At 35.3% G+C, this 14227-nt stretch overlaps 1 protein-coding gene across 7 annotated transcripts; it reads right to left on the reverse strand.

Moving 5' to 3' along the window:
• Window positions 1-2623: 2623 nt before the first annotated feature.
• LOC116021861 (60S ribosomal protein L7a-1-like) lies at window positions 2624-13574 on the reverse strand. Of its 7 annotated transcripts, none has more exons than XM_031262355.1 (13): window positions 13437-13545; window positions 12488-12864; window positions 12248-12387; window positions 11927-12033; window positions 10867-11410; window positions 10181-10289; window positions 9696-9830; window positions 9405-9560; window positions 4464-4512; window positions 3533-3702; window positions 3308-3436; window positions 3120-3212; window positions 2624-3005 (listed from the first exon to the last, which is right to left on the reverse strand). In XM_031262355.1, exons 10-13 carry the CDS (start codon window positions 3683-3685, stop codon window positions 2874-2876), a joined length of 507 nt encoding a protein of 168 aa, XP_031118215.1. In that variant the 5' UTR covers window positions 3686-3702; window positions 4464-4512; window positions 9405-9560; window positions 9696-9830; window positions 10181-10289; window positions 10867-11410; window positions 11927-12033; window positions 12248-12387; window positions 12488-12864; window positions 13437-13545; the 3' UTR covers window positions 2624-2873. The 7 variants fall into 7 exon arrangements, with proteins under 7 accessions (XP_031118215.1, XP_031118217.1, XP_031118216.1 ...); XM_031262357.1 differs by adding an exon at window positions 8962-9035 and having other exon boundaries at window positions 12488-13528; XM_031262356.1 differs by having other exon boundaries at window positions 9696-9874; window positions 12488-13528.
• Between the last annotated feature and the right edge of the window lie 653 nt (window positions 13575-14227).

A 14227-nucleotide genomic window follows, 5' to 3' on the forward strand; every position in this document is an offset into this window, starting at 1 on the left:
AATAATAAATAATAATTAAAAAAAAAAACAAAAAAAGAAAGAAAACGCCTGTCACCCCCGATGACTTCGTCGGAAATTTGGCCGAAAAATTTAACGGCATGACCAAATGTGATACAAAATGAATAGTCATGCACCTAATTTGAAAATATTAATAGTCAAGGACCAAAAGTGATACAAATTGAATAGTCATGGACCTAATTTGAAATTTTTAATAGTCAATGACCAAAATTGATACATGTATTATAGTTGAGGGACTAAAAAATGATATTTGCTCTCCTATTAATAATGTTATTATACATTCATCATATGTAATATGCATGTTGGCATGCATTCTTTGATTTATGACATCTGACTAGAAATCTGAATTGGGTTTGATTATAAATCTGACCAACTCCACAACTAACCCATTAAGTTACTGTCATAATGAATTAATGACACCAAAAAGGATATTGGAGTTGTATTTTTTGCTATTGCTATTGCTACATTTCTAGTCATGGGTCCCTTTGCTTCAAACAAGGTAGGGACTATCAATTTGTATTACAAATCCAAGAAAATAAAGTGATAAGCAATATGGTTATGGGATCTGATCTATTCTTAACCAACTTTAGGCATGTAATGATCTTCAAGGCAATTGAAGTTTGAAGATCAATCTTGTTCATATCTACAAAGAGCAAAATAGTATGGCCGACTTCTTGACATGTTGATCCCAAAAAAAAATCAAAAAATAATAATAATGTGACGAGTGATATTGTTAGGGGACCTATTCGTAATTTGCGTCAAGCATGTAATGATCTTCGCCAGAGACAATGGAAGACTAGTCTTACTGTTGTCTATAAAGAGTAAAATAATGCGACATACTTCTTGGCATGCATTTTGGTCTCCGTCATCCACGAGCTAGGGTAGTGGGTGATCAAGAACCCCTCTCCCATTCACATTACAAGCTACTAACTTTTTAGATTTCAATTTTCAGTTAACTTTTCAACTAGACGTGCACATAGCGACCAGAGCCTAAGTCAAGGCTTACACAGCAGTCTATGTATACCATGGCTTGCAATAACACAGGCCACATTACCGGCCATATCTTAAAATGAAATGAAAATTTAATGAAGAGAGTTATTTTGATTCCTAAGCTCAGGGCCACATTATCTCTTTATTTCCTCGGACTCCCTCTTTCTTGATAATATAATAGAATATTATTCCATCAATTATAGGGGGAGAACACACACATAGCACCCAAAAAAATTTAAATAAATAAACAGAGAGAGAGAAGTAGATGTACAAGAGTACTTATATACCAAGGATTGGTCTACGCCTGTTGTATGGTGTGCATATGTTGAAATGACTGTGTAGATGGGTTACAGGCAGTTTAAGCCCAGTAGATGGAATTTGTGGGTTTAAGATTGAAATTCTAGCATGCAATTAATATATTGTGTGTAATTCTAGTTAACATACATAATTTATTAACTTAAAAGTACAATAATTTATTAACTTAAAAGTACAGAATGATTCTATGTAGTAATATAATTAGCTTTATTAATCAATTGTGGCTTGTTCGACCAACTTGGTTAAACAGTCAATATGAATATTTAACATTTTATAACAACTTATTACTCCAAAGTGCTAAAATTCAAAAAGCTACTCAAAGCTGCTTTTTCAATCAATTTTTTGAGAAAATAAATTATACCCTTAAAAGTCATTTTGAATGTAATGCTATCAACTAGTGCAGGTTGTTTCGTTTGGAGTTGTATTTGGGCTGGTAGGAAGCTGATGTGGCTGAAGGAAATGGAAGGCAAGGTGAGATAAACAGAGGTGTTGTCCAAGTGAACTGGTTTTGATTTTGGAGCCGCCTTTCATGATCAGTAAAAAATGAACGGTTCCATATTGAATCGAAGAGTAGAATGATTGAAAAGAGAGGGCATTAGACACGCCCGCCATTTGAATCCAGAAGGTTGGTTCAAAATTTTCAGCCCATTCAGACCGCAAACCCCTACCACGTTTCAATTAAAATAGACCATAGTTCAGAATGCAACCAACCAGTTTGTGAGGCATTAACTCAGCATATTAGCTCAAAACTCAAAGCATACAATGCCATTCCTGAGATGCGTAGTACAAACTCACCAACAGTCTTGCTGTTTTCTAAAATTTTCCCAGCACTGAGCAATTTTACATCATTTGCTGCCTTGGATGCAATTTTTTTTTATCTAAAGCAAAAGAACACATTAACTGGCATCAAAAGAAATTCAGGCTAGAAGGAGAAGATGAGAACCACACAAACGGGAAACCATCTCTGCACCCTGACACTTTACAAATTACAAGTTGAAGTAAGTGGAAAGACATAAAATTAAACAAACACAACATAACATTCCAAATAAGGTCACTAACTAGGTGCAAGTTATATAGGTCTCCAATTAATGATGAAAACTCAAAGAAATGAAATTAACTGAGTCCTCTGGCCTTATATATCAGGGCAAAACGAGAAATCAGCATTGCCTGGTCCTCTAAGAGGGGAAAAGGGCAAATTTTATCTTTTGGTCAGGCCGAGTCCTCTTTGCACTGTAAGTATCACAGCTGATAACTTGTTTTGTGGAAAAGGGGAAATTGAAAATTGAAATTCAAAATAATATTTTAGAAGAAAATATTTCTGCAATGCCATAGAAGGAGATAACAAGTGCGTAGTGAAAGGAATTCCAGCAGAAAACATCAAAGTGAATGCAATGAAATATCGGGGTGAGATGATTGTATGCAGTAAAATGGCACATTAAGTCTTTGTCAAAAGCAATAGAAGTCAAAAATAAACTCTGCTCACAAGACAAGATCAGTCTACTTTGATCGGTCCGAAAAACCTGGATAACAACAAATATCATCATAAATCCTTAAGACATCCTCTGAGCTGCCTCCTTTTGAAGAACCCTTTCCTTGGCCTTTGTCCTAGCTTGGGATTTAGACCCCATGATTCCACCTCCCCACTTTTTGCGATTCTCTTCATATTTGTCATTGAAGTTGGCCTGAAACAACAGATTGATTATTCAAACCCCAATTTAAGTAAAGGGGAACCAAGGGGTACCATTGAAAGGTTGCAATGCATTACAAGAACATATATAAAATTCAACTCTGCTCACCTTAATAGCCTCCAAAATCTTAGAGAATTCCAACTTATCCTCATTCTTCACTGAGGTCAAGCACAAAACTGATGCAGTCTTCTTGTGGACAAACTGAAAGTAGAGTTTAAAAAAAAAAAAAATCATCAGCACAAAAGGATACAAATGAAGCACCGAAAGACATTTAAATGTTTCTGTTTAACACTCACGGAACCCAATCTTGCTTTTCCCTTCACAATGCAGTAGGGAATTTCCATCTTCCTGCACAAAGCTGGAAGCCAGACAACCAGCTCAATTGGGTCTACATCATGAGCAATAACCACCAATTGGGCTTTATTCTGGAAAAAAGAATGAAAATCATTATCAAATAATATTTCCAAATGGTTGGAAAAACACAACACAGAGAATTTTTATTGAATTGATGAGGATTAAACCTGCTCAATGAGGTAAGTGACATGCTTGAGCCCATACTTAACAACAATAGGTTTCTTGAGTTCAGGGGTCTTTCCCTCACTTTCAGCTTGGGCCCTTTTCAAAAGACGTTCCTTCTTAGCAGCCTTATCCTCAGGCCTGTACTTGAGAAGCATCTTGAAGAGATTTGTTGCTGCAAATAAAGAAGACGCGTAAGAAACAGAATCATTAAGTAGTATGTGATTCAGCACCCTCACTTATCACTTAACATTTAAATCAAGCACAGCTCATTAATAATATTTGTAACCATTTCCAGATTCTAATATCTGTTTTGACAAAACATATAAAATCAGAAGGTTTTCCCATGCACACTAGTCAAATAACCAATATTTAATTGCCTAAAACAGATACTATTCAACAAAGGAATTATAAACTTAACTTCAAAAGATGAATTGAAAAACATCAAAGATATAATCAACAGAACCTGGTGGAATTTGTAATATTAAAGCATCAACATAGGAATCCATTGTCACCAAAAATCCAATTTTAATTTTCCTCAGCAGTAACAATTATGCTAACAGGGAAATATATAATCAAATGAAAAAATAAAATTAGTACACAATAAAATTGTAGCAAAATTATGTGACGATGAAATCTGATTGTTTATATATGCACGTGACAGAACGCAGTGTGACCATTAAAGTTGTAAATGATTTATATTTCAGCTGAGTTATTCCTAATTTTAATTGTTACTATTTCCAGGAAAACCAGTTCTGGCCCTTCTCTCTGTAGTAAAGGCAATGATATTGAATCTCCATATTATCGACCACTTCAGAAATGCATTGGAGGAACACATAGCCAATTGAAGAAAGGACTAAATGGCCTTCCAGGGCTAGATTGAGAAACATTGAAATTAAACAGCTGAACAAAAGATAAAGGAGAGAACATACTGACCTAGGTTCTTATCAAGGGTCTTGGAAAACTGGTTGAGTGCTGGCGGGACCTGTTGGAAAAAATGGCAATAAATAGCATTTTAAGTGACCATTTTGTGGTATAAATATATGTAGGGTTGATATTTGCTATTTTGTACAATTATTCATCCCTTATTCTAGTTGTTTTGAAGGTTATTTTATGTATCCTATTGAAATTGGGAATTGTTTGTGTGTTATATTGTCCAAGTGCTGAATTATCTACAAGGAACAACAAATGAAGAATATTGGAGCATTTTGGACAAGTTCTGGAAGAAAAGGAAATTACAAGAAAGAATGCAAGTTGGAAAAGAATTGGAAGTTGCCTAATGGGCCAAGGCTCATCTACCTCCTATATATTTGACATATTCTCTACAATTGAAGGTTCCCCTTACAGAGTTCTAAACCCTAGCTTTTAGTTTATATTTCCCTAGCATAGTTTAGATTAGTTATACATTAGATTATTTAATTTCAAGCTTGGAATCTTGGATTGAAGTTAGATTTGTTTTTTATCAGTTAAATTTCTCTTCCCTTTTAATTCTTGCAATGTTTATGGTTATTTATTCTTGCTTTGTTGTGGTTACTTCCATCATGCGGGAGTAATTCGTTTATGGGTTTGGATTAGGGGTCCATTGTTAATCTTGATGTTCAATTTATGATAATTGCATAAACGGATTGAATCTTTTACCTAGGGTTTATGTTGAGTTGGGAATTTCTTTCTACTTGTTATTGGTTGATGGCCACAATTAATTGCTAGTATGGGAGAGGGATTCATTACAACGAAAGTTGGATGGAGACCTCGAACCTTACCAATTTCAACCTAATTTTCCTGCTATGAAAGTAGAGGTAATTTTGGAGGCTTACAATACTTAGGAGCTTAAGGTTATAATTGATGCATCACGACAGTGGGGCAATTGCAGCCTAATTCACTTATTGATTACGAAAGTAGCTGAGTTGAATTCTTTTGTGCATTGCCCATAAATCCCTTGGTTAATTATTTCTTCCCTAATTCTGAGTTTGTTAGAACATCAAGGTTACAATCCCCCTAATCTGGCCCATACCTTTTATCATATAGTTTTCACCCTAATCAATTGCTTTCTTTTATTCCACATCATTCAGCGTTTGTTACTTGGATTCTATAAATTCATATACTCTAGTGTCTGGTAATTCACATAGTTTCGTGCCATAACACCAATCCTCAGCGCAACGACATTACACCCTTTTACACTCATCATTTGTGCTCATTAAGGGTCCACATCCGATTTGGGTCGGGTCAAAGTGGATTCGGGTTCTTCGTTCTTAGACGAAGAGATCGATATATCATACCCTCAAAATGGATAATGGGTGAATGAGAAATTGGTTCTCAAAGTAGACCCATTAAGATGGAAAAAATATGGGAAAGGCTTTAAGTAAAGCCTTTGTCCCACATTGGTTTGGGAAGAAATTTCACCCACTATATATACAAGAGTCATTTTATGACTAATTAACTTGTATAGCATAGATGTTCTCTCTCGTGCGCAGGGGGTGCAAATCAAATCCCAAAATGAGTTCGAGAGGCTTGAACTCCTGTGCGCCAGCACCAATGTCGTCCGGATATTGGCGGGCATAAGTTATGCTAAAACTCCAAGCGAATTTTCCATCTTAAGACCACTGCATGCGACCTCTCGAAGGTGCGCTACGGCAGCGCGCGAGACTATGTCTCGCGGCACGGCAGTTCGAGACATCAAGTGATGTCTCATGCGGTTACGCCCGCGCGACACGAACGACGTTCGATGTCTCGAAGTGTAGTTGCGATGGAAGCTTGCGATAGCGGTGATCTCCTGGTCGCACTGGTCGATCTCTCGCGGCTAAGAGTTGAACTCTCGAGGCTTGCATGGTCGATCGAATCCTCACCATTCATCGCGTGTATAGAGAGTTTTGGAGGATTCTAGAGAATAAATCCTAGTCGTAGCAATCCAAGGGGCTCATTTGTAACAATCTAACCATCCAAGAATTCTTCAAGCAATATAAGTTCCCTACAAGTTCAAGTGTTTCCTTTAGCTTCTTTGCGAGGTCTTGCCTAACTTATTTTCGTAGTCATCTCATTGTTTATTTAGCATCACTTCTCCCACTGACTTAGCTATTACGATGGAAAATATAGCTAAAGACGCACAAGACGTCATAGCCATCTCATTGTTTACTTAGCATCACTTCCAAGGGACAAGCGAGACTGACTTAGCTATTACGAGGGAAAATATAGCTAAAGCCGAACAAGACGCCGTTAAATGAAACGAATGCTTGACATTAGGCTTTGTAGTTTAGGGTTTATTGTTTATATTGTTTATAATTTAGGTTTTTAGGGTTTAGGATTGGTATAGGGTTAGTGTTGGTTTTAAGGGTTGGGGTTTTAGGGTTTAGGGTTTAGGGGTAGTTTTAGGATATAGGGGTTTTGGGTTTAATTTAAGGGTTTTAGGTTTTAGTGTTTAGGGTTTTAAGGTATGGCTTAGGTTTTTAAGGTTTAGGGTTTATTATTTATATTGTTTATGGTTTAGGTTTTTAGGGTTTAGGATTGGTATAGGGTTAGTGTTGATTTTAAGGGTTGGGGTTTAGGGGTAGTTTTAGGATTTAGGGGTTTTGGGTTTAATTTAAGGGTTTTAGTGTTTAGGGTTTTAGGGTATGGCTTAGGTTTCTAGGGTTTAGGCTTTGTAGTTTAGGGTTTATTGTTTATATTGTTTATGGTTTAGGTTTTTAGGCTTTAGGATTGGTATAGGGTTAGTGTTGGTTTTAAGGGTTGGGGTTTAAGGGTTTAGGGTTTAAGGGTAGTTTTAGGATATAGGGGTTTTGGGTTTAATTTAAGGGTTTTAGGTTTTAGTGTTTAGGGTTTAAAGGTAGGTTTTTAGGGTTTAGGGTTTATTATTTATATTGTTTATGGTTTAGGTTTTTAGGGTTTAGGATTGGTATAGGGTTAGTGTTGGGTTGGTTTAGGGTTACTGTTGGGTTTAGGCTTTTAGGAAATGGTTTAGCTAGGGTTTAGGGTTTTAGGAAAGGTTTTAGGAAAGGGTTTAGGGTTAGTGTTGGATTTAGGGTTTAGGGTTTTAGGAAATGTTTGGTTTTAGGAAAGGGTTTAGGGTTAGTGTTGGATTTAGGGTTTAGTGTTAGGGTTAGGGTTAGGATTTTAGGGTTTAGTGTTAGTGTTGGTTTAGGGTTTAGTGTTAGTGTTAGGGTTAGGGTAAGTTTAAAGTTTAGGGTTTAAGGTTAGTGTTGGGCTTAAATTTAGGGTTTCAGGGTTTAGGGTTAGTGTTGGGTTTAAATTTAGAGTCTTAGGGTTTAGGATTTAAGGTTTTCGGGTTTAGGGTGGGTTTAAGGTTTTAGGGTTACGTTTATGCTTTATGGTTTTGGGTTTTAAGAAAGGGTTTAGGGTTTAGGATTTTAGGAAAGGATTTAGGTTTTATGGTTTAGGGTTAGGGCTTTAGTGTTAGTGTTGGGTTTAGGGTTTAAGGTTTAGGAATTCAAGATTTTACGATTTTAGGTTTAGTTTTTTTTTTTTAAATCAACTTTCATTGATTCTTAAAATATATATAAACGGGCCCTAAGCATAGTGTGGATTTAGCGTTTATTAGGGTTTAGGGTTTAACATTTTTATTTTTTATTTTCTAAAAGTTATCATATGTGGGCATATCACATGAAACTAGAAGTCTGACACCCTCCTTAGTATTTGTTTGCTGCCTCCAGTTTATGCCTATAACCATGTATTCAAAGCACATCCAACAATATCTAAAATTAGTGAAGGCCTGTAGTAGATATGCATTATAAAACCAAACACATTCATACCCAAAGACATATGAGTAGACAAGGACATATGTAAGGAATGAAGAAATTATTGGAGTAGGAATGCAGTTGATAGAACCACAAGCAAGATAAAAGCCACAGAAAGAATACCTTTCATGCTTCTGAATTATCAATTCCATTATATATGGTTACAAGGGCACTAATATAAATCAGGCTATTTGCATCTGTTGTAATATGCAAGAGGCGTTTGCTTTATATGAACCAGACACTAATAGTTTAGACTTTAGGCGCCTTCAAGTTGACTACAGGTGTCTATTCCTTCTTAAGAAGAGAAGCCTACCGTGTAACTAATATTAAAAAATAATAAGAGTTTAGACCATATTCAAAATAATCTATTAAGAATAGTGTACATACGCCTATTCGTAATTTATTTATTAAAACAAATTTTTAGCTCCCTACTACAGTATATTTTCTTTCAACTATATTCAACATAATTTAACTTTATCGTTCACAATAATCAATTTAATCAATGCATTAATTATAATAATATATCCTAATTAATGAATCAATTAAGCAGAGTTAGTACAATGCATATAGTAAAGAGGGATGCATGAAATCCACTTAAAACAAATAAGTGAATTACTTATATATTTCCAAGGGCAAAGTTTTAAACAATTTACAGACATTCTCTGCACAACATGTAATACTTGAAATACCTGCTTTATCTGCCTAGTCTTTTTAGGTTTGGTTCTAGAATGAAGAGAATTAGCAGCTCTTAACTTTGTTCCTTCTAGCACAACATAGAAGCAAATTTGCAAGGATTAAGCAACTAAACAGCTTAATTATAACACACAATAAGCTGGCCAGTAGGAACATCATCAGTGTAGGAACTTCAAATATAATTATTTCTGAATCAAATATCCTCAATATCCTCTCTAGAGTTGAAGGAACATCAGTGTTATTATACTTAATCATGACATGAATGACTGTTGCTATCAAGGAATATGTGAAGTATCTTCATAATATAAAATAGCAAAATAGCAAATTATATAGCCCACAAACATTTTGCTACTTTGCTATATTAACTTTAGAAAATAAAAAAATTATAAGTATATCCCTACTCTAGGTAGGTCACACGTCTTATGCTTAATGGACATACCTTCTCAGTGAAGAATCAGATTCCTTTCTCTAGAAAATCAGCCTCATAGGTTTCTCCCAACAAAGGATTGAAGGGCTTACAGTGCCGGCCTTCAGTTGATGCATACCCAGACACAGCAAAAGCAGTAGCATTAAAAATCCTCTATAGAGTGTTCCCCTAAATGAAAAACATGACCAATTTATCAACAAATACATGGAAATATAGATTTTTTTTAAAAATCCAAAAGATTATGTATTCAAATCAGTACAAAAGGGTTCTTTACTTAAGGGTAAAGACAGCAACTGTATGTACCTAAGGAAGCGCAACAACACCAGAGCTGGAGCAGATGTCACTGCTCAGGCCGCCGTTATTTTCATCAGACGCTATCGCTGCTGTAGCCGCCACTACTAACGCCACCATCGTAGACTAGAGAGAGAGGAGTCCAAGCTGCAGTTGTCGTCAAGTTCGTTTATACAAGACACTTTTTGCGTCTGTTCACTTAGTGCAACATATGGTAAATGTTATTTAAAAATTTACAAGCGTGCCATTGTGTGTATTTTAGTGTCTCTATTTCAATTAACAGATGCTAATAAACTAATATTTTTGGTCCAATTTGTACTAATGGGAAAAGATGATGAATTTTGGGGCCTTCTAGGAATAGTAGTGCCTGGGTTCATTTCTGAGAACTTTACTTTAACAATTTCCAATTCATTTAAGTACCTTTCTTTTTCTCACAATAATAGTAATTTAGTTGTGACAAATGAAAATTTAAATAATGTGCTACTATAATGCAATACCTCCATGCTAGATAATGTTACAAAGACACCTCTCCCGAGCAGACGATTTTCGAAACTTTGAACAGCAAGTGAAGGGAGATCTTTGCCTGCACTATAATCTATAACAGCTCTGCATAAATAATGAACAAAAGGTTCAAGCATTTGTAGTATTCCACTTCCTATATATGATTCTGTATGCACGTCATGGAGTCGAATCTTACAACAAGACATTTAATATCCACTACTAAAACATATATTCAACAATCACATTATCATAGAATGCCAGATTTTTATCATATGGAGTGAGTTCCTTTCATTTGAGAAAAGGGCAAAAAATTAGTATTCTTCCACACATGCAAGGCTCACTAATAACAATCCAACAATATCTACGGTCAATGGCAAGATGCGTAAACAATGTTCAACAATGTAGAAGAAGAAGATACTCTAGATAATCTAGATGTTCTTTATTTTAGAGTATCAAAAGTCCCAAAAGAAAAAATGATAAAGGACATCTACATTTTAGAGTGACAAAAGTCCCAAAAGAAGAATGTAGAGAAAGAAGGAGGAGGAGGAGGAGGAGGAGAATGGAGTTATATATAGAATAATATCCTAGACTAGGATATCTTAGGAACTAAACGGTTTTCTACCCATTTGAAAACAACAATTTAGCAGTAAAGAGCACCAAACATAATGCCATTTAATACAACCTTCCAATTGGGTGAGTAGTACCCTTCTCCTCCATAGCAGTGGCAACTGCAAGGGCTTCTGTATCACAAGTTGGTTTACAACAACAACAAGCAAATTGTCCATCCTGACTGCTCATGTGACCATGGATTGGTTCAATTGCTTTGCACATAAAATCCCCAGTTGTCAAAGTACCTTATGTACAGTAGCCCATTCCGTGTACATAATACTTCTCCATTAGTCTCGGCCCATCTAGGAAATTCAAGCAAATAATCCTTCAGACTATACGGCCCAACAGACCTCCAAACCTTGAAACCCAGCAAGCCCAAACATTCGGCCCAGCCATTTTAAATCCTCATAACCCTACAGCCCACAAACAATTAATCCATCCATGAAGTCTTAGCTAGCCTACCTAATATTCCCCACTATTCCAGCCCACATAAGTCCAGCCCAACCTATTCTCCACTCCATCCGTATCCAGTATCCCATCATCTGCCAACAAGCTAAAACCAAAAACAAAATTCCTCCTTATATCCCACAGCCTCTCTTCTCTCCAGAGCATTGTAACTGCACATTGAAGTTTGGGAAACAAACAACAGAAATCTTAATGAATAAGTGCATTGATGCAACCAAACTTCTGATGGCAAAACACAATTGTGTACACTTAAACCTTGCACCAGTTGTGAACAATTAGCAAAACTAGCAATGGCACACAAAATGGTTGTAAAAAACATAAAGATTAAAGAGGGATTGAAGAATAAGCTATTTTGTTCAAACTAGCTTACTAGCATCAACAAGATTCCTTTGCAAGTCTGTCACATACATACAGGCTACAATCTTTAACTAAGACTAATCAAGCCACCTGATACACCAATCCGAGAATAATGAAAAAAAATGGTTGTATATGGTATATGTTAACCCATATCCATGTCAGGATATTCCAAAATCAAACCAAATGATTGAAGCAGAGAGACAATGAAACCCAATTCCCACAGGATATGATATACTCACAAGTAGTCTAACTGCTTCCTAGACTAATCACTGAATCAAATTACAAAATAAAAATCAAGTGTGAGAAATTACCTATGTGTAGCGCCTCCACTGACAAAGTCACAATAGCGCTTCATCCATTGCATGAACTCCAGGTTATCCAGAGGCCTTCCTTTCACCAGTTTGGTCACTTCAATGTGCTGATAACATAATATCAAATCAAATATCCAATAAATGCTAGAAACAGTGTATGAAAGAAATTTAAAAAAAGAGGAGGAAAAAGAGCAATTAAATTTCCTATCCTAATTCAACTACCTGTCATTTCCATTTTCCTACCAGGATATAATTAAAGGCTAGACAGAAAAAAAAAATATAAACTGGTAAAGGTTATTGATAAAGAAGGATCAGAGAAACCTTGGTGATTTTGAGTTTGTTGAAGATATCTTGAAGGACCTTGTAGTTCTGGATCATCTCGTACTCGTTCTTGACATCGAAATTGACCTTGTGCATTGGCACCATCCCTGGATGAGCGGCGTCCATAAGTTGGCACTGAACTGCACCGGTGCAAAGAGATAGAAACTCGAGAGATTATAATCTGAAATTTAGAGAAACCTGGAAACTGAATTCACCGATTATGAAGATCTAGGGTTATACCTCTTCGACTTTGGAAAGATCGAAATGGAGAGTGGAATTGATCCATGAGAGGATCTCAGATCTCCCGATGAAGTAAGCAGAGTCCACCATTCCGATGTTCGACGCCATTTCTTTTCTGTGAATCTCTCTCTACGCCCGTCGAATGAGATGTGGCCTTGTGCCTCTATGTTGTCTCCGCCGAGTGAGCGATAGATGAAGATAGAGAGGGAGTTTGAAGTTATAAGGGTGGAGCGGCTAGCCGTTATAATTGAATTTTTGAAATCAGGGCAGGGCACGTGTTCTAGATTTTGGGCTTCCCAGTTCCCACGCGGCCACGCCTTTGTTTTCGAAAAATGATTTTGGGCACGTGTTCTAGATTTTATACTTTCAACCAAACTCTAGAAAATGAAAATAGTTTTCAAAAAATAATTTTTTTCAAAAAATATTTTCCATATTTTTAAATGTACTCTAAATTCATTTTTTAATTAGTGATAAGTTAGCAAATTCATGGTCCAATAAATGAAAGGTACATTATGAGTTTATGAGGGGAAAGTTTGAAGGGGAAAAGAGTATTAAGTTGATATTATACAAAAACATGTTAATACACAAATAATGAAACAAATATTTTTTTTAAAAAAATTAAATACATACTAACCCATGAACAAAACACATTGAAATTATTATTTGATTAAAACTTGGAGACTCAAAAATATTAAATTTTTTACATATTCAAAATAAAACTAAAATATCATCCACACAAGCCAGGATTATATGGTGAGGGGGGCCATCAAGATTTAAGGGTAAACAACTAAATACAACATTACATTACAAATCTCATGAAATTTAGAACTCATCTAGTTATCTCTTGCATAGTTGCATTGTATATCAGAAAAAAATTCTACAATTAAATATATCACAACAATAATATGAAAATATTCAAAAAAAATACTTATAATAAATACAAACTAACCTTTAAAATATTTGATGAAGATGGCACCTAAGAACTCAGGCAAAGCTCGGCAGGAGCAAGGCAAAACTGAGTTCTGACGAAAAATGAAAAAATGAAACAAAAAGAAGATTGCATATTTGCAGCAGAAGAGATTTTTAGATGTTGCCCTCCATTTGGTTAAAGAAGAGCAAATCAATCAAATTTAAAGTTGATGTGAAGATAGTAGTGTGAGTCTTGAAGAAAGTGAAAAGTTCCCAAAAAAAAGTGACAGCCCACACTCCACATGCATCTGTCTCCCAAACGGTCAGACATTTAAATTTTACCAATGAATTTATTAATATAATACTCCGTAAATGTCACATAAAAGAGACTCAACACCACAAAATATATAATAATATAATGGCCTGTTTGGTTGGGCGTAGTTCGGGGGAATTACAATTCATTGAATTGCAAGTCAGTGAATTCCCAAACTATACTGTTTGGTTGGAGGGAATTGCAATTCCGCAGAATTGCAATTCCCTCCTAATGTTGAATTGCAATTCATGAGATACCCCCATGAATTGCAATTCGGTGGAGAGGAGGGGTAATTTGTTGGTGTAAAGACAATTTTGCCCTTCCTCCCGTACGCTTTGTCTTTTTTTTTTTTTTTTTTAAAAAAAATTGAAAGAATTATTATTATTATTATTATTATTATTATTATTTTGAAAGAATTATTATTATTATTATGAAAGAATTCTTATTATTATTATTATTATTTTGAAAGAATTATTATTATTATTATTATTATTTGAATGAATTTTTATTATTATTAT

This window comes from Ipomoea triloba, chromosome 6, assembly GCF_003576645.1.
Source record: "Ipomoea triloba cultivar NCNSP0323 chromosome 6, ASM357664v1".
NCBI lineage: Eukaryota > Viridiplantae > Streptophyta > Magnoliopsida > Solanales > Convolvulaceae > Ipomoea > Ipomoea triloba.